The following is a 23,861-nucleotide window of genomic DNA, read 5'->3' as shown; positions in this document are numbered from 1 at the left end:
ATTCTTCCAATGTTGGGTGCAAGCGAAGTAAGCAATTAGTCATGTACATGATATAACCACATTATTGATTTGCTTTTAATCTTGTTGGAAAGAGCCGGACGGTCGGGAAGCCAAAACAGAAGCTTTCTTTTCCGTAGATCAGTCAATGGAGGATCGTTCGCTATTGCTATTGTATTCCATTTGTCTATCTGTCTGTCTTGCCCAAAAGCCCACGAAATAGGGTGATCGGAGGGGAGCTCCCACAAGATCCACCCGCCGTTCAACCTCCAAAAAAGCTAATACGATGTCGTTCCCCTGTTACCTATGGAATTCATCTAATTGAGTTTACTTCGTGGAACTTTTACTGAACCTCCCACTCCCTTCACAGTCCAAACTCACTCGATCTTGATCAGTCATCAAATACGAAGTACGTGCAACGAGTGAACGGGAGCAAACACGCTGTTCCAGATCTCACCTATGCCACAGCGGTGATCGACAATACAAGCGTTTCTCTAGCAACTCCTCAGTGATAACTCTGACCCAAAGTGGCAGCACGCACCCGCTCTGTTTGAGTTACTCGTTTGCTTATTCGACGCCTCTGTAAACCGGACAACTGACGGGACCGCTCTTTCCCCAGATTATCAATATCGGGCATCGGGACCTCCAATGTACCATCTCCATCTCCATCTCCAGTGTCTAGATCAGCAAGCACATTCAATTCAATGCATTGCAGTTCAATCCAACAACCAGTTGTTCCAAGTACTTGACTCATCGACTTCCTTCATCATGCTGTATGACCCATTGACTTCCTTCATCTGAAAATGCAAGATACACAATCACAATCTCGCCGGATCCGTGTGAAACACCAGAAGAAAAGATGACAAGCACAATAATGCTCAGTATCACGTGATTCGAACGGCCCGGAGCTTCATTGCTCTCCTTCATTACCTTCCTAACTCGGCGATCAAACGCTCAACCATTCCAAATTGGAGTAATTAATAAGCCTCTTCCATACAAGAAGCGGTGAATGACATCGATTCGGATGGACTTAAGATATCTCCTTGGAACACCCCGCTTGTACATCTCTCTTTGCTACCCAATCAACCAAGGATCTGCTTACTTTTCATACCAGATTCTACGTGTCAGATGTTAGATACATCGGGAAAGTAGTTTGTGGTCTCAAGTATTCTTTCGTGACAGGTGTTGACGCCACGCCGTTGAGAATGAGCACTGCAGGACTACTGTTTGTCATATCTGGTGGTTGGGTGCCGTATTCGTCCCGAAAAGAGTAACTATTAGGTCCCTTACAAGTGGAGTCCAGCCATGCTTTCGAGTAGGATTGCCCCGGTATCCAATTTCAACATTGCGTGAAATAAGCTTCGCGGGATTCATCTTATCTAGTGTGTTTTCATGTTTTTGCTGGGTATTTATCAATTTAGCCAGGGACCTAGTATCTACAATTCTAATAAGCTGACAAATTATAAGACCATTCAAAGCACCATCTACTGCGAAACGATCTAGTGAAAATTCACGTTACAATCTAATCATCATTTAACCCTAAAGCCTCCCTTCTAGACTTTGCTCCCTCTTCATAGTAAGGCTTTTCTGCCAAACTAGTAACTCTCGTCCCGTGTCTCTCTTCAGTTCCCTCATAATCCCAGCTCGCGTTATGAATCGTACTTCTGTTATCCTATTCAACATTGTCAGCATCTAACCACTCGCTTATTATTCTCCCTTCATTTCCAACATCGATTTCGGTTGGAATAAGACCATAAGGTCCTATGAGAAAACTTACCCAAATAGCACTCGCCCCAGCGGTCCATCTGAATCTGACTTGGATATCCACATTCTTTTCAAAAACATCGTACAAATACCCCAAAATCAAATCACTCTCCGCCTTGTCCAATCCGACGATCGATTTCGTCATTGCCCTATTCACCCACAATGTTTTCCACCCTGTCACTGGATGCACACGCACAATAGGATGGACGCGTTCAATATGTTTGGGTCCAGCAGTCGGGTCATCTCGATCGAGGTATGTATGCGCCGAAACATATATGGCCTCTTTTCCATCAATGAATTTGCGGAAGTCGGGAGAAAGTTTGCTATAAGCTGCATATCCCGATGCCCAAAGTGTGTCGCCTCCGACCTTTGGTACGGTATCATTGTGTAGGTGGGTTAATCCGGCGGGGTGCAGCTCGTGCACCAAATCTCTGTATTATTCTCATGTCAGTGATGTGTCTTCGCAACAGCCTCGAGGGATTCAAGAGAAGAATAAAAAAGACTTACGAATGCCATCGACTCGCACCTCCTGGGTTTCTGAAATCAGTTTTTCTCGAAGTTTCACTGGCTTGCAAGGCAGGCCACATCACCGTTACACCAGGAAGTCCTGGCACATGGGGAACTTGTGGCTATACATCAAATCATCAGCACACAATCCATTTCTGATCTCATCTTCATGATATGGAGCACAAAACAAACGTACATGAACCTCAACTTCACCCCACCAAGCCCCCAAATCTCTTTGCACTTTGGGACTCAACCCTTCTTGGCCCCTCAGAAATACCACACTCCTCTCTGCAACTAATAATGCCAATTCATCTTTCTGCTCATCCGTCAACTCATCGAGACGAATACCGCTTATTTCCGTTCCGATATTTTTGGTTAAATCAATTATCTCCCCGTTGTTCTTGTGGATAGTATCAAACAGATTTTTCTTTGATTTATCGGCGCGGGATCCGGCATCGTGGTGCTCTCGTGGTTTGTTGCGAATGGCGATGACATCTTGGACTATTGCGGAAGAAAAGATTAGTTTGGCTCATTATTCTACATTGTCGATGAAGACAGAGCATGAGAACATACGGTATAAAGGACGACCTGGACGCGTAGGATATCCGTCTGAGACATCAATCCCGGCCTTTTCTAACCTTGATCGTGCGTTTGAGGGAAGAGGTAAGGTGGCTTTGGAAGGAGTAGCAAGGTCTTTGATGGCGGCCGAGGGATGAATGGCAAGATCTTGGGTTGCTGATGGAGCCATGGCTTGTATTTTCGAGTACTTTATTGCAATATGCTGAGTTTTTGAAAGGAGAAGATATATCAATTTATATACTGATCACAAGAAAATCTTCTGCACATGGGGGAGGTCCGTATTATATATTTACAACGGATTCCAGAATCGTCAACCCATTTGGATACAAATCCACCTAACATCATCCATACCTAGAAATTGTATCATCAACTCTTATCATTGCTTCTGCCGTTTCAAAACGTTTGTCAAAATCACATCATCGATCCCAGGGCCCTCTCACCAATCTCCATCGCATATTGTCTACCCCTCCTGCAGCACGCGATTTACCCCGCATGTTTGTCTATACGCATCGTGTTTCAAACACTTTTTATAGGTTGTTGGGTTTGTTTATCGTGCGTGTGGCGGAGTATGTTGCTTGTATGATTGGAAATGCTTTGTGTGAGTGAGGGGTGTAGTGGAGTTGTGATTATTAGAAATCAGATTGGAGGATGGAGATGGATGGATGAGATGGGATGAGATGGGTTTACTTCGGGAATGGTTTTGGTGCGTATTGCTTCGTCACTCTCTCTTCAGCACACAACTTGAAAGATTCTCAGTTCTTGTACCTGAGTAGATATATTTGTTGATGTTGATTTGGGTGTGGGCTGTAAATGATATTTTGCAAAGTTGTTGTATCCATCGGTACTCAATGATATTGGAGTTCAAAAATGTCGGATTCTATGTTGGTTGGATGGCCAGGACAGCAAAGCCGTTCAAGCACATTCGAAAGTCTTTCATTTTTACACATTTCTGAAAGTTGCTCTGTTATTCCGAGTGGATCTTCTGTATATTCTGGTATTCCATCTATCACGCAAGGGGTCCGGTAGCCCACACGCCAGAACCAAACATGCCTAGCTCTGAGTGAGTGCTACTATCCAGTGAATTAATTCAATCCTTGTTGTTTAAAAGATCTCCTTGTGTCTATTGGAACCAGTAAACTTCAGACAGACAACTTTGAATCTCCGAGATATACTTGATGTTCTTTGGCTAGAAGTACCATAACAAGTTTAATGTGTTTACTTGGATTCGATCAACATTCTTTCAAGCATGTGCACTAGTGTGCGCATCATTTTCTCGTTGCTCATCGAAGCATTCACTGTCAGAGAGAGTGCGATGGCTACCTATAATCTCATAAGATTTGAAATAGGGAAAGTGTGAAATTTGAAGCAGAATGGCAACTATGATACATAAATCTTCAGCTTGGAAGGTGCAGACAGACACTTACACTTCTCACCACTTCTGTATTTCTAAAATTCACACCTCTCTCTCCCCGGAAGACTCACTTTTCACAATATTTTTGGTCATACTCTTATTCAAAAATATGTTACATTCTTTAAACTAGCTTGAGAGAGTCAGAAACAGCATTCTTACCTTCATAACATCTGGGAACATCTTACTCTGAAAGACCTTTCCAAATATCGATATGGCTAGCAACATTCAATCTTCCGTACAAGAAACACTGCCTCTCGCTCCAATTCTTATGTCTCAAACGCGTCGTCAAACGGTGCCAGATACAGCGACTCGCATTCCCATGGTTGTAGAACAGTTGATACAATGGAAAACAGATTATGCAGACGAAGGAGAGATTTGTCCCATTTGTTTCGAGAGCCGTGCGGATTTCCATCTTTACATACAATCAATCATACTGACGAGTTTCTGCAGTCCAAGAAGTCAAAGAAGTTAGTGCTGATGCAGATGGAGATGGCACTTGTTCTGATCCCTTGGAATTCAGTGGCGGACATGGCATAGTCGTCACGCCTTGCAATCATAAATTTGGGGGTTTGTGTTTGGGAAGTTGGCTTCTTCAGCAGGATTCTTGTCCCATGTGTCGTAATGTTATCCTACCCATCGAGCCGACACAATCGGTTCATCGTGTTCAAGTAAGACAGCGCTCTCGCTCCAACCAGTCGCAGGGGACCACAGCAGATACCCAGCCTATGGCACCTTCTCACCCTCTAACTCGATCAACATCTCTTAACGATTTAACAGTCACCACTCCATTCGAACTACAGCGATGGAACGCTAGATTCGGTTATTTGAGTCATGACGTAAATGAAGCAGGAAACCAAGGCGCTGGGGAAATTACTCCGAGCAATGTTCGTTTACCTCGTAGACCTGGTACTACGACACATGGTCACCCAGATATACCTACGTCTACTACCGTTGAGCCGGAATTTACACGCCGCACATATAATACCAATATCACAACGTACGACTTGCCACATCGACCCAGCAATCACCGACCTCCTTACCCAACTCGACCATCTATTAATTCTACTTGGCGAAACTGGGATTACACTAGTCGTTATAATTCGAACGCGGACAGGAGACAGAGAAGAATTATTAACTCTGTAGCTACAGCGGTGGGAGTATCCGCAGGATTGGGATCTGTGATTGGAATGCCAAGAGCAGAGAGAATAGTGTCAACGGGTGGAGATGATACTAGTGCGAGTGGGAATCGATCGGACAATGATCATTCGATTGTTAGAGCAATAGGTCATGCTATGGGCTTGGGAACGGTAATTGGAATGCCAAGAGCAGAGTGGAGGAGTACGACGAGACCACTTTTGGCAAGAAGCGAGTCGGAAGATGGTAGTAGTACCGAGACTCTAACTGCTACAAGAAGCAGAGAATCGACGAGTGTTGAGGAAGATTTGCGAGGATTGCCGGGGCTAGCTAGTAGCATGTGGGCTCGTACTTGGGGTTGAGTTCGGAATGTCTTGTGTTATTTCAACGCAAGAAGCGGGCTTGGAACGATTGATGTGGAGAACACTTTGTTTGCAGCATGTAGTAGAGGGATCATCGGAATCTTTAGCGAGCGTTACTCGAGGTTGTGTCCATAGATCAGAGTTCTAAATTGGACTCGATATTATAGCGTTTATATATATATATATACGAAGAATAGATTTTTTTTTTTTTTTTTTTTTTTTTTTTTTTTTTTGATGACAACCAATGAATGCCCCAGGCATTATGGTGTTGAGCTTCCAGTATCAGAATTAATCTCATATCTAAGCCTTGAGACTGTTTATATATCGTACATCCACTTCACCCACCTCTTCATCCACACGCTTAAACATAAGCCACAACAACGCTATCCTCAGTAACAGACGAACTCGTCAAGATCTCATTGGAAGTCGTCTCAATATCCATGATATTCGCACCAGTAGGGCCCACCTGTTTTCCCTCCTTGGTCGTAGCATACGCATTACTAAACGTCACATTTCCATAATTAGCCAAGCCAATGGTTGAGCCATCGATGCTCAAATCCTCCATAATCCACTCCGCAGCCTGTCCACACAACTGATCCGTCGACGTCACGGTCTTGGTCTCGGATTTCCCCGTCGATTTGTTTTCCATCGTGACGCTGCCCTCGGTAAATGAGGAATACGTGAGGTTCACCGCGATGGTATCACCGGCTGTTACGCTGAGAGAAAACCCGAGCGTGTTGGCGGGGTACCATTCGTACCAGGCGTCGTAGGAGAGGGTTCCGGAACTGTCGATCGAGGCGTCGACGCCGGCTTGCCAGAGCCCTGCACAGGCGGAGCTGGTTTCGTACCCGTCGATGCCGACCCATGAGGATACGGTCCATACTTCTGCGGAGGTTTCGCCCGCGGTGGGTTTCTTGGGGGTCGGGACGACGAATTCCGTGTACACGCCTGTATAGATTGTGGAGCCGCCGTCGTCGAGAACGGCGCCCGCCCACGAGACGTTGTATTCTTCGTCGGCGTGCTCGGTGGCTGTGGTGCTGGATTTGGATTTCGATGTGGATGCGGCTTTGTGGGTGGATGTGGCAGATGAGGCAATGGAAACAGGTGTTGCGACAACTGAAGGAGCTACAGCGTCAGGGTTACCGCTGGCAATTGGAGTTGGAGCAGCAATTGCGGCAGAGCCTTTTCCGGCTGCAGAAGATGGTCTAGAGCCAGAACTGCCATAGCTACCGGTGGGTCTGGCTCGACCTCCTTGTGGGCCTCCGAATCCTCCAAAGTTTCCGGGGTAGCCGGCGCTTGGCTGCGCAAATCCTCCTGCTGCTTGGCTTTTTTGGAGGGTGTGGCCTCGATGACCACGTGCTTGGTTGGGGCGGGAGGGAGCGGCAAGGGAGGAGGCGATGAGGCCGCTTAGGGCAATTGTGTTTGAGAATCTCATTTTGTTTGGAAAGTAAATAGAAGTGAAGTTCTGATAGATAAATGTGTGAAAGAGAGATTGTGTGTGGGTGAATGTGAAAGGAGCGAAAATGAATGAATGAATGAACGAATGAATGTATGTAGAGATAAACAGTACTCCAAAAGAATGAATGCAAACCCGTGCAAATGTTTCCAAAACTATTCAGACTCAAAGATGGGAAGAACTACTCCCATATATAGATACATCCGCATACGACTCATCCACCACATCGTATTACAACATGAACACATTGAGTGGATGATTTCCACAGCCAGTCAGCCAGCCAGCCAGCCCTGTCTGCTCCAAATAAACGACGATCTCATTCCCGACCTTCCTTCATCTTCCCAGCAACAACCCCACCGAAGATTCGCAGAGATATATTAACGCCGAGGAAATGCTCGTGTAAGCTTTTTCCTGGGGGAATGCTTATTTCACATATATTGTTTGCGTGTTTCAGGATTGTGAAGGGAATTTGTACTGTGGGTCTGGTGTACGTTATGGGTTTGTACGGTTTCTCCACTCTTGGTATGGATGGGAAAAGACTTGTTTTGTTTTTATATGGTGTACCTAGCTATAGTGTGCTGATAGGTAGGTATGTAGGGGTGGACGATCATGATAGTGCCGAGGAAGTGGGAGATTCGCGATGAGCGTATGGTGTGAATGATTGATGAAGGAATCTGATCTGCCGAATATGGATCGTCTTCGTCTATATCTTTGTTGTATGGATGCTTGGACCTGTGTTCTGTTATGGGTAATGTATTTGCTAAGTCATGTATCTCTTATGAGTAATGTAGTTATCTGATCTTGAGATTTCTATCAGAAAGAATACGCGTCATTCTCTGCTTGTAGAATAGGAGCAATAGCATTAGCATTATGGCAGTTCCAATATGAGAGGTATGAAATCAATCGAGTCAGACACATCACCTGATCTACATCATCTGAATGAACATCGCCATTATGGAAACGCCGAATTCTATAACTAAAAGTAATAAGGTTATCATCCACCTAGTGATGGATTGAAGAGTGTGGGTTCTAGATCACATCATGCCCATCAATAAATACGCGAGCGACACGCGTAGAAACGATTTAAGTCTTCTGATTTGATTAATGATTTGATTAATGATTTGAACACGAGCGTTTCGAATTAGCTTATGAGAACGAGCTTCACTACAGAGTATATTGACATTGTACTTCGTAGATGAGATTAACAAGTACCGACCAATTTATATACCATGCATGTACGGACGTTTCGGACATTTTTTCAAGGGTCTCATCCGAATATTGCATATCGAAATTTCTATTCTGGCTTGATGTACAAAGTACTTGCAAAATCAAACAAATGATCTGCCCATCAAGCATATTGGATACTGTGAGATGCATTTTGCAATTTTGTATTCTGGAGCACAATCTTCTGGACCGGATTTCGAAGTCTAGAATTTTGTTTGGTCCCTTGCGCATGCGTCGGAACATTCTTTAACGTTCAATCATCTGCAGCCCGGACGAGATGAAATCATAAACATAGTTCCTGCATTTTAATTAGTAGCATTAAGTTAAGTGTACACTCACCCCCTTTAACATCATATATAAGTCTCATCCAAAAGTCTGCACCTCTCTATCCGCATGCACCTATGCCTTCAGTTCTTTTGCGAGAGCTGTTCGTTCATCCTCCGTGAAACCAATCGTCGTCAAATAATCCGCAACACCACCATAAGTGTTCTGCAGATACTCATAGATCTTCTCGATAAAATCCACAGGACATCCGGCAAAATCATCACTCAGACCAATCTCATGGATTTCCTTCAACCGGCTCTCTCTTTCAGGAAGTAATTTCTCTTCACTCATGAGATAATCATGTGATATGGCTTCTATGGGTATCTCGAGGATGAATAGGATCAAGGCGATGGTAAGCCCAGTACGATCTTTTCCTTGGGTGCAATGGGCAAGAATTGGATAATTTTCCGGGGAGCAGTAAGTCCTGAGAACCTGAGATATGTTAGATATGTTGTTTCATGAAAGGCTGATAATGATCTACCGAGACAAGTTCCGGGCCACAATGATGGATCGTATCAAATCCCAGCCCTATAAGTCCTCGGGGTTGCAAGACTTGTCGCCCTAAAATTCCGATAGCCTCCAAACGGTAGCCCAAACCCATGAGACCGATCAATTTTCTATATGTCTTGGTCAGCCGTCAATATTGGGCATAATACATCAAAACTTACACAATGCTATAAGGTGATAATTGCCATACTAAACTTCTCTCAAACCCTTTTCCATTCACATTGATCTCGCGATAATTGATTCCTGGTATCTTCATCGATTCACGTAGTGCACTGTTTGATGCTGTGAGGACAGGGTCTCTCATGTCTGTCGCCCGCTTCTTTGCCTGCTTATCATGTTCTGTTCTGTGATGCTTATGGTTAGGTTTGGGAGATAGTTGGTAGCTAGATAGATCTCTTACACTGTTCGCAGGTCCAATATCGTTCTGATGCCATAATGCTCCTTAACCCGCTGCCTGTCTGCCATCGTAGCATCATCTACCAGGTAAATCCGTTAACATAATTCGTCTTCGCCAGAGTTCACTGCTCTGGATTGGCCAATGTTTTGGGTGTGGCGTGCATAACCCTACAGCCTGGTGAATAGGTACACACCTGGCCTTGCAGAGCGATAGATTCGACCTTCTCTGATAAGTCTTGCAGGCAAAAGTCAGTCCCAATCTGCCGATGGTCTTTATAGGGGAGGTGCATACTTTCGCCCCAAGAAATCATTGACAGTTTTTCCAACATCGCGAAAGTTCAGGATATTGTTAAACTGTCCGTCGTACATATTTTTGGGTTGTGGGCCCATTGTAAATTTCGATGGATTGCTAGAGTGTTGACACCACGTGTGATGCGATAATGTTATGGTCGATGGCGAGGTCTGAACGATGGTTTAGAGGACGATGGAAGATGGAAGATGCCGTATTTGCTACTATGATCTGATATTGAACGGATCGTTGCTTCCAATCGTTGACCTTTGGATAGAGACCGAGAAAAGGTTTCAATTGCGGAATAGAATTCATGCAAATGCTTGATTTCGCTGCAGAAGATTCTTCCATTGAGAGTCGAGAGGTTCTTCAATCATAATGTAGCGGTGGAGTCTTATAGTCGTAGTCTTATGCACAATCACGATGGCATGGATGAGGTTATTACTCCAAGCGACAACGATATTACAAAACAAGGAAATGATGTGAAGGATTATGTGCGTCGGCGTGGTTTGGGACCTGCAATTTAAATCCCTGCTGGAGATCATGAGAGAGATCCTGCCCAAAAACAGGAAACACAATCATTCTGCATCATCTCTGGGGAAATACGATGTACAAAGAGCCATCACCCCAGCTGTGCATCAATTTAACACACGCACATCACATATGTCTACCTGCTCTACCTGCTGTCCTTGAGTGATCGATTTCTTTCTCTGCCGGCCACGATGCTTTATCCAACGCCTTTTCGCATCAGAGCAGCGACGGCAACCCCAACCTTATCCTCCGCTAAGATTGCGATGAACATCAATCCGGGCATTCGACCTGATGGTGCCGACCTATCGGCATTCACGCAACTTAAATCCTGGTGTGGCTGAACGCAAAGCTACGTCATGTCGTGTTCGTGCCATCATTCCCTTTCTTGGGATTTGAGAAGAGCTTGATGCTTGCTTGCTTGCTTGCTTGCTTGCTTCATCGATCGCCGACTAGAGAATTCAGCTACGCCCTACTGATGTCGAAATCCTGCAAATGATGAAAACCCTAGACGATACACAGTTAGGTGCGATATTATAGTCCACGGAATAAAGCGACCACAGCAGTCCCGGGATTCTGCCAAAAATACTACCTCCCGACAGACTGTACTAAGTGTCCAAGTTTATCGCATGTGTCACCAGCAAGCTCGTCCTAGCTATCGTCGTCCAACTTCACGTCAAGGAACGACTGCAATCCATCAGATCGCGGAAAGTGATAGGAAGACTCGTAATAACCGATACCAAAGAGATTATTCTGTCCACATCAATTGATTGGCTTCGATTCATTTCACAACGGGAGGCCAGAATCGCTTTTGTCAGCGTGCATTCCTAGAAACTTATCACCCTGCCTGCGTGGAGAACAAAGAAGGAGGGAGGAAGATCGTGTAATCATGTCGATTATTAACAACCATGGTGCGTGTAAGCCATCGTTGATTCCTTATCTGCAGGTGTGCTAAATCCGTGCTACAGCTACAGGCATTGAAGCCAATGGAATGTCAATTGAAAGCAAATCTCACCCAACTCGAACAAGCTCCAACAAACTAGAAGATCAAGCTGCCACCGCGGCGCTATACGTCACAAACCAGAATAATCAAGCGCCCAAGTCGGGCTATGAATTTTTGGACAGCGACAATAAGTTGTCGTCTGCTGGTAATTATTTGACTCCACTTTGTACAATACGATGGCATCGCTAACAGTTCTTTCACATAGGTGCAGCAGCATCTCTCAAATACGCGAAGCCACGAGATTTACCCAGTTACCCCTCCGTCGGATTGAGCAAGAGTCAGTCCGCAGCTGGAGCAGCAGCATCTTTGGGGTGGCAGAACCAAAAGACTTTCGAACATTGGAAACCAGATCCGTCCGCTGCGGCATCTGCTGCTGCGATGTTGGCCAAGGATTATAAAATGAAGCCCATGTGGCAGCCAGAATCAAGTGCGCATGGCGCAAAAGCAGCTTTGTTAGCTCATAAAGCCAACAAAGGTGTCGACTTGTGGCAACCGGAGCCTACAGCATGGGGAAATACTGCCGCCACTCATGCTATGAAAAAGGGAAACACACTATCACCACAGTTGGATTATGGACACACTGCTGTTGGAAGACAGGGTTCCCTTTTGGCTGCGACTGGTGCTATGGCGAGCAGCAGGAAACGTGCAAACTCGACACCAGTGAAGATTCAAAAACTTGAAACCTATCCTGATGAAGCCAATGCTGCCACTAATGCTTTGAAAGCTGCAAAGTCTGTTCACAAATCTCAGAAGACCAATACTGGGAAATCCACCTATTCTGCCGAAACCTATCCGGATGAAGCAAATGCTGCAAGCAATGCTTTGAAAGCTGCAAAGTCTGTTCACAAATCTCAGACCAACACTGGAAAAGCTACCCATCCTGGTCAAACAAATGCGCCCAGTAATGCCATGAAAGCTGCAGTCGCTGTTCATAGATCAAACACTGTTCGAAAGCCTAACACTTTCGAAAAGAGTGTTGGATCAGTACCATTCACAACAATGCCGCGAGAAATGTATACTTCCCAGCCACCTGTTGACCAGTTTGAACCTGAGCTGCCCATAGACCAAAATCGTGAAGATGTCCTTAGAGCCTCGGCAATTGCTATGGCCAAAAAAATGTACAATCAACAGCAGAAGCAAGACACTGCTACTTCCAATGCGCAATCTGGTGCAGCTGCAGCACACGGTCAGCGAAGACTTTCCATAGATAGCGATGATGAACCTACACCGATGCGTTTTGACAATCTCCAAGCAAGAGCACAGCAGCTCACCAATGAGTCGGTGGCGAGAATGACAACCGAGGATATCCGAAATCGTGAATATCGAGATTATTATGGAGCTACTCCAAGTATATCTTCAAAGCTGTCTAAGCGAGGTCGAACAAGACGTCGGGCTTCCAGTTATGATGAGGATCGCCATCAGTCTGACAAGATTCGAGCTCAGATGAACTTATTCTCAAGCAACATCTCTAAAGTAGACGAAGAAAAGCGACAACGAGATCGCGATGCTTTACATGCGGCAGCTAAGCGCAACGTCAACAAAGACATTCACGAGATGGATAAACAAGTATTTAAAAATACTGGTAAAGTTGCTCCATCTCTACTTACCGAATGGGAGTTGAAAGCACACGAAGCTGCTCAAGCCCAGAGCAAAGCTAGAATGGAAAATTTCGGTAAAGTCGATATTGGTGGTGGTAAATTTGTCGACCAAAGTGTGATTGATGCTGCCGCCGCTAAAATCATCCAGCCACAATTGGAGGAAATCAATACCAAAGCGGAGGCTAAAAGGTTCCGAGAAGCCGAGTTGAAACTTGAGGAAGATACTCGAAAGAGAAAATCACAAGAGATTAAGATGAGAGAGAAAGAGGAGAAAGAAATCACCAAGAAATTGAAGCGTAAGTTGCCATTAATTCACACAATCGATGTATTCATATGAGCTAACACATAATGCAGAACAAGAAAAGGACGAAGAGAAGGAGCGCAAAGCCGATGAAAAGGCCGCTCTGAAGGAACGTCGTAAATCGACCACCAAATCTGAACCAGGTGCTCCAGTATCAAAAACCTCACCCACCACCATCCCTGGCGAAGCTGAACGTCCCACTACGGCCCCAACCCCAGTACCCATTCGTACTTCTATAGATGGAAATAGTGTTCATATATCTGGAGCTACAGATGAAGCACACACAAGTCCACAAATTTCATCCAATACCCCATCACCAACCTCTGAGAGTGGTTCCAAGGTGAAGAACTGGCTCAAGTCTAAAATGGGAAGAATATCCGGTCGTCATTCGAAATCCCTATCAGAGTCTAACGCTACTAAAGATGAGAAGGGATTTGTAGGTGGTCATACCTACACAGGTGCAAGTGTTAATAATAGTACGACGTCTCTTAGTCGACAAAGTATAAGGGACGTTGCGAATGCCACCGCTCCTGTCCCTGAAACCAATTCCACTATCGCTCCTGCACAACAACCTGAGGAAACTGAAAGAGTGGGCAGAAGTAAAACACGACCAGGAGATGATGTGAGTAGTCTTAGCGAATTAAGCGACAAAGTAAAGGGTAAAGAAGACGTGTTAAGCGGCGATGATGATGATGATTTTCAAGAGGCAAGGGACAACTTTAATGACGATTTGGCTCCGCCTAGACCATTCTCATCTCAGGGAACCGCCAGTACTAGTCCGGGTAGAGCTCCCAGATTTCATGAGGAGATCTAAATAGATAGTTGTATCTCTATATATATAAATATAATTTCGGGTGGGCTCTGGGCAATCGGTTCAGAGCTTTTGATGATGGAGGGTAGGGATATGGGATTAGGCAGCAAGGATCTTCCTTTCTTTCTTTCTTTTGTCTTTTTGTTTTTTTTTTCTATCTCGATACGGTATTTGAAAACTGGGATGATCTTATGATATTTCATCTTCCTAAGCGAGGATAATGGTGGAAAGGAGGATAGGCACAGGCAGGCAAAGCAATATGGCTTATTTAATAACTGCACTTGGCTTTGATTCTGATTTTGGGTTCAAAGTTAATTGGGTTTGCATAGTATATATGCGGACTAAATATGGAAACTGGGAGCAGTGATGTAATGAACATGGAGATTGGGGGGAGGGGGATATTGATCAGAAAGAGGAGGCGGAGGAAAATCTGTAGTAAAGTAGTGAGATTTTTATTATTAAGGAAGTTTGTTAATGCGAAGATTTTCTCATGTAGTGGAACTTGATGTATTGGGAAAGTCGGCATGATGTATACATATCCGTTGCGAAAACCACGTTTTGGTATGTAGAGAGCAGGGTAAAATAAGATCAATCTGCGAGTTGTCGCTATTTTATGTGAGAAGTATGATGGGAATTAGGAATTAGGAATTTTTGTTGGATTGGAAATGGTTTACTCTTTTCTTTTGTTATGGAGGTGCTTGGAGATGATGATTGGTGATTGATGATTGAGGTAGTTTTGAATTTCAAAGCTCTAGTGAGCTAGTTAGTGGTGGTGGTAGTGGTGGTTAAAGATTGATTGTTATGCATATGATTTTTTTTCGATCCCGATTTCGATTTTTGGGGGGTTGGTTTCTTGTTTGTTTGTTTTTGGGGAGGGGGGGAAGGTGGGGACTGTTTGGTAGTTGTTAGGAGGGTGAGGGTGAGGGTGAATGTAGATATTTTGAAGAGAAGTCTTGATCGAGTAAAGGATGAAGGATGTTGGGTATTTGATTTGGGGAATTTTATGCATTGCCATCACGGTCACTTCGCAGTCCTGTATGATGAGGAAAGTCTGGGGCAAATTTCATTCTTTTCAGGTATCATTATATCTATTTTAATCTAGTTCTACCCCTCATCCCAATGAATCAATCACAATCCCGAATCGATTTGATCAACGAGATTGGTCCCGCTAAAATTGGCCCAGTCTCGGCATGTTTGGGCCATCACATATGGAACCCGTCTTTTCTTTACCAAATCAGGTCGTTCCAAAGTATTAATGAGCATCCCCGCGCTGAGATGTATGCCAATATGGCAATGCAAAGGCCACACCCCGGGGTTATCAGCCATGTACTCGATAACGAGATAGGAGGGAACATCTGGACTGCCAGGAGGCATGAGAATAGTATCTCTTCGTTGAGGATTATCGGGATTGACAACTCGACCATCCCATTCTCCTGTGCCGATGGCGAGAATCCAGAAATCATGGCCGTGCAAGTGCATGGGGTGGTAGATGGGAAAGATATTCTGGATAATAATGCGGATGGACGTGTGGTTCCCGAAATTGTAGACGTTCCAACTGGGGTCTTCGGGATAGGATGTGTTGCCGGAAGATTCGAGGAGCAGGATTGGTGCACTGGTAGATTTGTCAGTATCGCGGCTGGTATGGAGAGATGATAGATGGATTTGTAGCTTACTTGTAGTCTCCCCTGAAAGTGGAATTGTTCATGTAAAATAGAAGAACGCCAGATGCGTTAGGGCCGGCATTGATTTGAAGGTTTTGGGTGAGCGAAGGAGTTCTGGGTGGGGATAAGGCATAATATGGAACGGTTGTGTTTAATGGATCCTATCAAGCTCATCAGTATGTGTTTTGAAGAATCCACTTTGTAGATTTCGAGGAAGTATCTTACGTTAAGACAGTTGTTACTGTCCCATGAGTATGCAGTAGTATTCGGCTCAGATGATGTTTGCGCTTGTGGATAGTAGACCGAAGCAAGTGCATGCGAATTTATAGTCTCCAATTGCATACACGCAACGTCCAGATCGGATCTCATCCAATATGACCCGCTAGCGCTACCGGTAGCTTTAATTAGCACATCGGTACGTTGTCCTAGTCCTAGTGTGACGACATTTGTTGTGTATGGTTTGATCGGAACATAGTCTTGCGCGATTACAGTCATCGAATGGCCATCGATAGAAAACTTCTGAGTGCCTGAGCTTCCGGTATTCATCAGTCGTAAACGGTGGGTTTTTCCTGTTTGAAAGGCGAATTTTGCGAGAGGCGCTCCCGGAGTGCAGTTTGTCCCATTTGCAATTGAGCTGCAATTCGTGGTTCCTTTTCCGTTGATGAGATTGTTGCCCACGGTTGGGAAGACGAGGGGCACGCCGAGCCCTTGCTCAAGTACCTGAAAGTAGGAGGTGTAGATATGGTCGCTCTGATTAGAGGTTAGTTGTGCGATTCATTAAGAAGATTTTTGAATACTGACTAGGACTATAGGGCCAAGATCTATGTCGTATGGTAATTGAGATGGGCTTTTATATGATTAGTTTCTACATTTAATGTTTTCAAGGCGTATTTTGATCTTGGAAAGTGACTTACCCATAAACTACCATAGGGCCAAAGAGTCCGTCAGCGTATTGCCCACTTACATGAGAATGATACCATCCACTTCCGAAACTTTCAGCTCTGAAGCGGTAAGTAAAAGTTGTGTTGGGAGCGATTGGACATTGAGTTACTGCCGGTACACCATCATACCACGGATTTTCCTTTTGGGGTTGACCATGCCAGTGAATTGTGATGCCTTCTGCAGCGCTTTCAACAGCATTGGTGACTTCTACTTCAATCATATCACCCCAATTGGCCTCAACTAGAGGTCCTGGGAATTGATCATTGATGAGAATGGAGTTCTTTTCAACACCATCGGGTGCTTTGATGGACCGAGATACTGTCCATTTGTAGCGTCTCACAACACCTGTGTGAGGAGGGGCTCCTCCAGGCTCTGTGTTTCCCCAGGGAACGCCACATGGGAGAGGCTACTCAATGATCAGTCATTTGCATTCATACTGTAGGGAGGAATTTGAAATGTTCGCATACATTGTCTTTCAGAAACGGTGGAAGAGTAGTCGAATTCAGCAAGCCAATTGTTGATAGCCCTGGTTTTGTGGTCAGATAGGATTGCAAGGCGCGGGGCTGTTTTATGAGGACATTTCTGCTCACCATTACTCTGATACTGTGAAAAGGATGATACTACGGGGAAATTGACCAGCAGTGCCACGCAGAACTGTGCCCGTGACCACGAGACTGTGCTAGGATTCCAAAGCATCGTCGCTGTTGACTGGATACAAGAAAGAATTACAGGAAATCCAGGTAGAAATTCAGTTCCCCAAACCCGTCTCGTGAAAGTATACCTATCCTTCAAGTCTCTATGTCCTCGGCAACATCATTTCGTTCAAGTCATGCTATATGAACCTCGGACACAACGTATAATCTCACCTTGTTTCAATGTTACTCTGCGAATGCGAAAATGAGAAGCTCATGCGAAAATCAGATTCTAGACCAGTTCCCAGACTGAGATACAGACGAACTTTCTCGAAAGCTTCATCGACGCCACGTGGAGAGCTTTGATTCGGGAAACTTTCCCAAAAAGGGGAGACGCAGTACATACTGGTAAGGATTCCGGGCACGCCGTATTACTTTGACGACTGAGTTTTGTGCGCGCGCGTGCGCGAACCATGGAATCGGTTTCAACGCTGGTTCTGTGCTAGACAGAGGATATTTTTCGAAGGATTTCACGAGGCGGAATGTAGTCTTTTCCCGTGGGAGTAAGATGGATAAGCACTTGTGTAGTTATACAGTGATGACTATGTAAGGTCCCTTCATACAAACCAGAACTGGTTATTAACAATACGAGCATCTATCAAGTCGGCTTGTAGAAAGTCTGGACAAGAGATGTAGTACTTGGCTCGCCCCAAGCAAAGTAGCATTCGTCAAATCAATCAATCGGTATCCTTGAACAACATGATATGATCTAGATATGATGACCCAACAGTGGTGTGGTTTCTGTTCGCATCACATATCGATGTAACTCGAATCTCGTATAGTTTCGTATTTGCTATCCGAATAGCTAAAGTCTATGCACGCTGTTGCGTATGCAGTGTAACATCGCTATGAGTAAGAAATCCTGCGAGAATTCTTTTTGGTATGCGAGCTCGGAACCGAGCATGATTTTCCATCAACCTGGTTAGCGGTGATGTTGCAATAGTTGTGGGCTCCCCGCATTATAGTTTAATTGGGTAAGCTGGGATTCTTCACTTTGAATTGGTTTACTTATCTCAATTTAACCAGTGTTGTTGTTTATCTGACATCTTACTGTCAGATTGTGTACCTGCCTATTTGTATCAATTGGAATGAGCTTAGCAACTTTACTTGAGGACTAAGCAGGCATCACTAGACTAGTGTCAACATGATTTAGCAGAATCATTCGTGTAACCCCGGATGGATAAATCTTCGACATCTAGATCGTAAGCTACTGTGGGCTCATGGCACGGAGCGGCGCAGGAGTGCTGCGCCGCTAATGTACCCATGTTCGAATAGAGAATGCTGACGGATAGCGGATCGAAATAATGCTTTGATTGGCCTGCTAGTGAGCGATGTATTGACATGCAGATCACAATCTGCATGGAATCAGGAGATATTAACAGCTAATCGCCTCTTAAAATTTATGCTAAGCTTCTGGTAACACAAGAAAGCACTTCATACTAGGTGAAGAAGAGTAAGTGCTGAATGAGGATATGGGATTCTGGGTCTGAATTGATAGTCATATTCAACATCTATTTACAGACCTAATAACAGTTCAAGAAGTTGAATGATACTCATTCTTCACAAATATCAATCGATGAGCAAGTTGATATATTTGAAGGAGATAGATCATGTGAAGTCAGAGTGACAATAAAGCGTTGATTAAACATCAATACTATAGGGTAACAGGTATGAATTGGTGCTCAATAGCTGGAGAAAAAGTTTGATGATAAAGACTATGATTGTTGGCGAGTGTTCATGGGATATTAATACAAAGGCGTTTCTAATCCTGTTTTAAGACAGCCTCAAACAAAAATCCACTTCCAGGTCTGGCCACCTCAGGCTTCCAAACCTTTACCAAATTGAAACCTTCACTCTCCAATAAAACTCTGAACTGCTTGATTGTACGATCGGTCGCAGCAAACAAGCTCATCATAACGAAGTCGAGTTTGACTTGGTACAAACCAGCGTTGGTATCAGGAACAGCATTCTCACTCAAAAGGAGAATTGAATCTTTGTTCATGGCATTTCGAATGTGCGACAAAATTGTCCTGCATTCTGCATCTGGCCAATCGTGGAGAACAGTGCCGAGGAAGTAAAATTTAGCACCCTTAGCAATCTCCGGCTGTGGGTCGAGGAAACTATGAACGACGCGTTCGATGGCGGGATCCAGCTCTTGGATACTGGAGATGACTTCGGGAAGATCCTCAAGCACGAGACGACCGGGAAGTTCTGGGAACTTGGCATGGAAATCGTTGAGGTTGATTCCGATATTTCCACCAACGTCAACAATAAGTGGAGCTTTCTCATCGATAGGCGTCTCGATTTTGGATGCGACAGGGTAATACTCATACCATGGTTCACCGCGATCCATACGTTGCAACATCATGGTAGTATTGAAAGCAACAGCTTGCTCGGGTTCTGTCTTCAACCAGTCGTAATACTGAAGTTTGGTATTCATGGCATATTGGAATGGCCCATCATTGGTGTTCTCTGGATTTTGGTATTTGGTTTTCTTCAGATATTCTGGAATCTTTATGAGAACTTCATTGGCTGTGACACTATTCACCATTGAGTGAGCTTTTGCTTGGGAATATACTCGTACACATGATCACTTACATGTGAAGTACTGCTTTTGGCAGCGGTGAGGCATCAGAGAAAGCAGGGGCAAATGGACCATTTGCATATTTGTCTTCTGCAACTTCTATGAAGAGACCCATAGCAGCTAAAAGCTTCATGACTCTGCTTACCAGCAGTGGCGCGGCTCCTGTCCTTTGCGCAACCTCAGAGGTTGTTAACTCGCCTGGACCAATAGCTGCCATGGTGTTGAAGATGCCACTTTCGATACCAATCCGAAGACCGACTTGTTCATGTGCCTAGAATGATGAGCGGGATTTCATAATTAGATTGTATGAAGCTTACACCAAAGATAACCCGAGTTGTGAAGTCAATCGGTGCCTCAACTACATTTCTGAGCTTTTCAAGACTGGCCAAAAGAGTCACTCGCTCTTCTTCACTGACAGCGTCAGGAGCAGGTGGGTTTTCAACCACTTGATTGATCTGTTTGATAAGATCGGAAACGGCCATTTTGTTAATTGAGAACTGGGCTGGGTTCAATAATGATGAGTCTTGGAAGTGTTTGGATGGAAGAAAAAAAGTACAGGACGGGGTGCAATAGATTGTGATATAGGAGACTTTCAGCTGTAGACTGGGTTCGACAAAGTTACCAAATCTTATCAAAATCTTCTTGTTGTGTTCAGAAATTGATCTGATTACAGCAACAAAGCTGCAGAAAGTAAGAGAATAGGGGATTCTCTATAATTTCGTAAGCTGCAGCGAGCCAACTGTGTCTCATGCCTGCCCATGTTCCTACGATCCCAAATGAACCAGACTGTGCCTCATGTCAGCCATTACTACTAACGAATGCGACTGCGCCCTACATGTCAACTTGAGAATATCTGCAGTCAGAATAGGACTGTAACATTGACTGTGTAGTTTGTCGCTATAGCTTTCGAGGTTTCAAAGTGATGCAGGCGTGGCCCCCTGAATATAGACTAAAGTAACCCTGGTTATCGAAGCAAAGTATACTGCTAATTACCCAGAGCCACACGAGATGGTATAAGCAAGGAGCTGGCATGCACTCTCATTCACAATCACATACTTCGCCTCATCCTAACGTCTGTAGCATAAGCCTTGGAATCACTAACATGAATCCCACCTCAAGGCGGCTCGCGCACATGGTTGAGTCTAGAACACATGGAACTAGATTCCTTGTTATTCTACCAGCGGCTCGAACAATAAAGAAATTCTCAAGATGGTTTCACGAATCTTAGATATGGAAGCTCGGAGAAATATTTCATACCGTCCAGATTATGTCCCTATACAGGAAAAGATGGGGGAAATCTTTCAGAACATGAGGGCATTCAGACTATCATCGAATGACTAGCTTGGAAAGAATCCACGGAATCATAGCTTTGCTGATCGGGACTAGTTTTCCTTTATCCTCTCGCTATGTCAACTCAAACTCCACCGGGTATGTTATTTTAGCTTCATCGTAACTGACCGGATAATGGACTGTCTTCATATCCGACGCCACTAGTTGTTGAACAAGCGATACAGTTGGACCTTGGCCATGTAAATCGTGGGGTATTCTGGAAATCCAGCAGCTAAGAACAAGCCTTCACTCGACCTATGCTCGGAAAAACGGGAACGAAAGTGATCCACTTTGTTGATTCCACCATTATATGTTTAGCGTCGCATCACACGGACAAAATGGGTAGAGGCTTACTTTCAATCAATCAAGCTTATTCGGTATACTTATGATACCAAATCGAAGATTGGCTTGATTTACGACGTAAGCTTTCAACGCGTGCTAAGATCTGCAAGGTTAGAGTTCATGGACAGGCTTCCCCAGCGAAAGTGGGGTGTATTGACACATGCTTAGCTAGACGTCGATTTACCACCTCATTTGTTCCTACAAGCTTTGGTCAATCGTGCAATGATGGTACTTTTACAAACAGTAATTCGTTGTAGGGATTATCATCGACTACCTGGGATGTTCTCCGAGTATGCAGACAAATACCATCACAGATTTCTAAAGTGGAATGTTTACAAATCTCAAGCACACAATTAGATTCACTACACCAGCTCTTATCTCCAAACGAGAACACAGAAATTATAATATTACTACACGAAATGATCCTGCAAGTGAGATGCAGGCGACAGGAACCTCCTCCAATGGTATGCAGACAGAAAGTTTACATCGTGCCCAGCTCAGCTCTCCCTTCAACAAGTAATTAAGCTACAGTGCAAAGTTCGCATATACCCACTATCAAAGTTCAATCTTCACCTATGATTCTGAACGTGCACTTTGTGAGTCGATCTCCACGGACCGTTCCACATTAATCTTGTCCTCGGACCGATCCGTGAGATTTATCCAACGGCTATCAGAGGTGATAGTGGTCGAAGCTTTTGAATTCTTCCAGAAAGATCCTTTGTTGGTAGCAGATGCTTGAGTCGATGATCCATGGGTGGGCTTAGAGCTTGATTTTGACGGTGAAATAGCACGTTTGTTTATGATGCGCTCATATATTGGCCGTAGTGTTGGAAGGCAGCCACAAATAATGACAAGATGAATTTCAACCCTAGTTCAGCAATCAGAAACAAGTTGGAGCATTAACTAAGACTGCTACTTACGTTGTCCATACGAAGATATCAAAGGTTGCCCCTAGAACTAGTTAGTACAGAAAAGCAATCTCCGTGTGAGCACTTACACGTTGGATCTGTTTGGTTGCCGAATTCCTTCAACTGGTTTGTTTTGATAGCCGCTGCAATCCCTGCGCTTTTTCACAGTCAGGAACTAAATCTAAAAGATATACAGGGACGCTGGATACTTACAGGATACCCATGCTGAGCAATATAGAGAGTGCCAGCTTCTGCTTAGGAGTGACTGCTAGCTGCTTGACTAACGTGATAGGTAACAGTGCAAACGAGAAGTCTATAAATGTACCGAATGCTTTTGACAGTTAGTGAGATCTTATGCAGAAAACGAGTTATGGAAATCTTACCGCCATGTGAGACTGCAATATCTGGGAAAACTCGATTGCCCCAACATTTCATGTCTGGGGTGGGATTCCATAAGGCGGAAGTGGGCGTACATTGAGTGTACGTGAAAATGACAGTAAGTGCAGTCCAAAGCCCGTATACAGCCATCACGATGTGAATAAACCACTTTCGATAAACTGTGTGCGGACCGAGAATTCTCTGCATCAAGAAGCCGACGCTTAGTTTTCCAAGTGTTGGAGACGTGATACCGAAAGCTTGAGCCACAAAGTTCAACTTCACAGTTTCGATGATTTGAGATGGAGTGAGATAGAAGATATGACGGCAGCCTCCCTTGACAGCATAAATCGTAGTCACCACTATAGCTCCGATAAAAACAAGCTTTAGTTCCAAGTAGTCAGTCTCAAAATCTATCATTGCATTCAGATAAATTGATACATACCATACAAGCAACCATCAAATAGTCGTCGACTCCGAGACTCTTCATCTTAGTCCTGATCCAGATACGTAGGGCAAGAAATGGTATAGTGCATATCAGTGGCGTGTAAATGATTGCATACAAAGTGGATGCTCGGTCATCATTGCTAGGTAGGTTAACAGGATCCATAATTCTTGCGTGTTAAAACCAAGATTGAGGTGGAGACAAGCATGTAGCTACCAGTATATGAAGAGGGAGTAGAAGAGTAGATATTAGCGAGGGTTACACGTGGATATTTAACAAACTTCCAGAAGCTTGTGAAGTTACTCAAGTCAGCTTGACATTGATCCTCTAATAAAGATTTGATAAAGAAAATCCTATTCTCCCGCGCATAAGCATAAGTTGCCTGTAAATTT

The 23,861-nt window shown here is 44.4% G+C and overlaps 8 protein-coding genes across 9 annotated transcripts; 2 read left to right on the top strand and 6 right to left on the bottom strand.

Moving 5' to 3' along the window:
- Window positions 1-1,450: 1,450 nt before the first annotated feature.
- Window positions 1,451-3,107, bottom strand: BCIN_05g03600 (hypothetical protein). Its single transcript, XM_024692967.1, has 5 exons — window positions 2,842-3,107; window positions 2,465-2,769; window positions 2,269-2,390; window positions 1,775-2,192; window positions 1,451-1,669 (listed from the first exon to the last, which is right to left on the bottom strand). Exons 1-5 carry the CDS (start codon window positions 3,014-3,016, stop codon window positions 1,520-1,522), a joined length of 1,170 nt encoding a protein of 389 aa, XP_024548751.1. The 5' UTR covers window positions 3,017-3,107; the 3' UTR covers window positions 1,451-1,519.
- A 1,215-nt stretch (window positions 3,108-4,322) lies between these two features.
- On the top strand, window positions 4,323-5,864 carry BCIN_05g03590 (hypothetical protein). The gene is made up of 2 exons (XM_001559848.2): window positions 4,323-4,656; window positions 4,709-5,864. Exons 1-2 carry the CDS (start codon window positions 4,470-4,472, stop codon window positions 5,752-5,754), a joined length of 1,233 nt encoding a protein of 410 aa, XP_001559898.1. The 5' UTR covers window positions 4,323-4,469; the 3' UTR covers window positions 5,755-5,864.
- A 122-nt stretch (window positions 5,865-5,986) lies between these two features.
- BCIN_05g03580 (hypothetical protein) lies at window positions 5,987-7,377 on the bottom strand. Its single transcript, XM_001559849.2, has one exon. It carries the CDS (start codon window positions 7,187-7,189, stop codon window positions 6,116-6,118), a length of 1,074 nt encoding a protein of 357 aa, XP_001559899.1. The 5' UTR covers window positions 7,190-7,377; the 3' UTR covers window positions 5,987-6,115.
- A 1,335-nt stretch (window positions 7,378-8,712) lies between these two features.
- Window positions 8,713-10,266, bottom strand: BCIN_05g03570 (hypothetical protein). Of its 2 annotated transcripts, XM_024692965.1 has the most exons (6): window positions 9,954-10,266; window positions 9,856-9,896; window positions 9,666-9,741; window positions 9,427-9,609; window positions 9,240-9,375; window positions 8,713-9,190 (listed from the first exon to the last, which is right to left on the bottom strand). In XM_024692965.1, the coding sequence occupies exons 1-6, from the start codon at window positions 10,049-10,051 to the stop codon at window positions 8,834-8,836; spliced, it is 891 nt and encodes a 296-aa protein (XP_024548749.1). In that variant the 5' UTR covers window positions 10,052-10,266; the 3' UTR covers window positions 8,713-8,833. The 2 variants fall into 2 exon arrangements, with proteins under 2 accessions (XP_024548749.1, XP_024548750.1); XM_024692966.1 differs by having other exon boundaries at window positions 9,666-9,896.
- A 655-nt stretch (window positions 10,267-10,921) lies between these two features.
- On the top strand, window positions 10,922-14,248 carry BCIN_05g03560 (hypothetical protein). The gene is made up of 4 exons (XM_024692964.1): window positions 10,922-11,389; window positions 11,447-11,626; window positions 11,687-13,375; window positions 13,434-14,248. Exons 1-4 carry the CDS (start codon window positions 11,368-11,370, stop codon window positions 14,192-14,194), a joined length of 2,652 nt encoding a protein of 883 aa, XP_024548748.1. The 5' UTR covers window positions 10,922-11,367; the 3' UTR covers window positions 14,195-14,248.
- Window positions 14,249-15,117: 869 nt separating this feature from the next.
- On the bottom strand, window positions 15,118-17,494 carry Bclcc4. Its single transcript, XM_024692963.1, has 6 exons — window positions 17,262-17,494; window positions 16,767-17,200; window positions 16,654-16,699; window positions 16,078-16,602; window positions 15,865-16,013; window positions 15,118-15,803 (listed from the first exon to the last, which is right to left on the bottom strand). The coding sequence occupies exons 1-6, from the start codon at window positions 17,385-17,387 to the stop codon at window positions 15,320-15,322; spliced, it is 1,764 nt and encodes a 587-aa protein (XP_024548747.1). The 5' UTR covers window positions 17,388-17,494; the 3' UTR covers window positions 15,118-15,319.
- A 1,710-nt stretch (window positions 17,495-19,204) lies between these two features.
- Window positions 19,205-20,734, bottom strand: BCIN_05g03540 (hypothetical protein). Its single transcript, XM_001559854.2, has 3 exons — window positions 20,388-20,734; window positions 20,085-20,341; window positions 19,205-20,026 (listed from the first exon to the last, which is right to left on the bottom strand). The coding sequence occupies exons 1-3, from the start codon at window positions 20,550-20,552 to the stop codon at window positions 19,249-19,251; spliced, it is 1,200 nt and encodes a 399-aa protein (XP_001559904.1). The 5' UTR covers window positions 20,553-20,734; the 3' UTR covers window positions 19,205-19,248.
- Window positions 20,735-22,120: 1,386 nt separating this feature from the next.
- On the bottom strand, window positions 22,121-23,686 carry BCIN_05g03530 (hypothetical protein). Its single transcript, XM_001559855.2, has 6 exons — window positions 23,470-23,686; window positions 23,033-23,408; window positions 22,863-22,980; window positions 22,739-22,806; window positions 22,662-22,692; window positions 22,121-22,609 (listed from the first exon to the last, which is right to left on the bottom strand). Exons 1-6 carry the CDS (start codon window positions 23,632-23,634, stop codon window positions 22,315-22,317), a joined length of 1,053 nt encoding a protein of 350 aa, XP_001559905.2. The 5' UTR covers window positions 23,635-23,686; the 3' UTR covers window positions 22,121-22,314.
- Between the last annotated feature and the right edge of the window lie 175 nt (window positions 23,687-23,861).

This window comes from Botrytis cinerea, chromosome 5 (genome assembly GCF_000143535.2).
Source record: "Botrytis cinerea B05.10 chromosome 5, complete sequence".
Taxonomy (NCBI): Eukaryota; Fungi; Ascomycota; class Leotiomycetes; order Helotiales; family Sclerotiniaceae; genus Botrytis; species Botrytis cinerea.
Note: the sequence above shows the minus strand (reverse complement) of the source record. Positions and strands in the feature narration are given on the sequence as shown.

Excerpts from the sequence above, each read along its gene's own strand:
- BCIN_05g03600 (XM_024692967.1), bottom strand. The coding sequence starts at position 3,016 with ATGGCTCCATCAGCAACCCAAGATCTTGCCATTCATCCCTCGGCCGCC. Across the intron at positions 2,391-2,464 it reads GGGGTGAAGTTGAGGTTCAT|CCACAAGTTCCCCATGTGCC; the intron begins GTACGTTTGTTT and ends TTTGATGTATAG. Across the intron at positions 2,193-2,268 it reads GGTGCGAGTCGATGGCATTC|AGATTTGGTGCACGAGCTGC; the intron begins GTAAGTCTTTTT and ends AGAATAATACAG.
- BCIN_05g03590 (XM_001559848.2), top strand. The coding sequence starts at position 4,470 with ATGGCTAGCAACATTCAATCTTCCGTACAAGAAACACTGCCTCTCGCT. Across the intron at positions 4,657-4,708 it reads TCCCATTTGTTTCGAGAGCC|TCCAAGAAGTCAAAGAAGTT; the intron begins GTGCGGATTTCC and ends GAGTTTCTGCAG.
- BCIN_05g03580 (XM_001559849.2), bottom strand. The coding sequence starts at position 7,189 with ATGAGATTCTCAAACACAATTGCCCTAAGCGGCCTCATCGCCTCCTCC.
- BCIN_05g03570 (XM_024692965.1), bottom strand. The coding sequence starts at position 10,051 with ATGGGCCCACAACCCAAAAATATGTACGACGGACAGTTTAACAATATC. Across the intron at positions 9,897-9,953 it reads AATGATTTCTTGGGGCGAAA|ACTTATCAGAGAAGGTCGAA; the intron begins GTATGCACCTCC and ends TTTGCCTGCAAG. Across the intron at positions 9,742-9,855 it reads CTATCGCTCTGCAAGGCCAG|ATGATGCTACGATGGCAGAC; the intron begins GTGTGTACCTAT and ends TTTACCTGGTAG.
- BCIN_05g03560 (XM_024692964.1), top strand. The coding sequence starts at position 11,368 with ATGTCGATTATTAACAACCATG. Across the intron at positions 11,390-11,446 it reads GTCGATTATTAACAACCATG|CTACAGGCATTGAAGCCAAT; the intron begins GTGCGTGTAAGC and ends TCCGTGCTACAG. Across the intron at positions 13,376-13,433 it reads AATCACCAAGAAATTGAAGC|AACAAGAAAAGGACGAAGAG; the intron begins GTAAGTTGCCAT and ends CACATAATGCAG.
- Bclcc4 (XM_024692963.1), bottom strand. The coding sequence starts at position 17,387 with ATGGTGAGCAGAAATGTCCTCATAAAACAGCCCCGCGCCTTGCAATCC. Across the intron at positions 16,603-16,653 it reads ATCTTGGCCCTATAGTCCTA|AGCGACCATATCTACACCTC; the intron begins GTCAGTATTCAA and ends ACCTCTAATCAG. Across the intron at positions 16,014-16,077 it reads ACAGTAACAACTGTCTTAAC|GATCCATTAAACACAACCGT; the intron begins GTAAGATACTTC and ends TGAGCTTGATAG.
- BCIN_05g03540 (XM_001559854.2), bottom strand. The coding sequence starts at position 20,552 with ATGGCCGTTTCCGATCTTATCAAACAGATCAATCAAGTGGTTGAAAAC. Across the intron at positions 20,342-20,387 it reads CAACTCGGGTTATCTTTGGT|GCACATGAACAAGTCGGTCT; the intron begins GTAAGCTTCATA and ends TCATCATTCTAG. Across the intron at positions 20,027-20,084 it reads CCAAAAGCAGTACTTCACAT|TGTCACAGCCAATGAAGTTC; the intron begins GTAAGTGATCAT and ends AATGGTGAATAG.
- BCIN_05g03530 (XM_001559855.2), bottom strand. The coding sequence starts at position 23,634 with ATGGATCCTGTTAACCTACCTAGCAATGATGACCGAGCATCCACTTTG. Across the intron at positions 23,409-23,469 it reads ATTTGATGGTTGCTTGTATG|CTTGTTTTTATCGGAGCTAT; the intron begins GTATGTATCAAT and ends TTGGAACTAAAG. Across the intron at positions 22,807-22,862 it reads TTGCTCAGCATGGGTATCCT|CGCAGGGATTGCAGCGGCTA; the intron begins GTAAGTATCCAG and ends ACTGTGAAAAAG.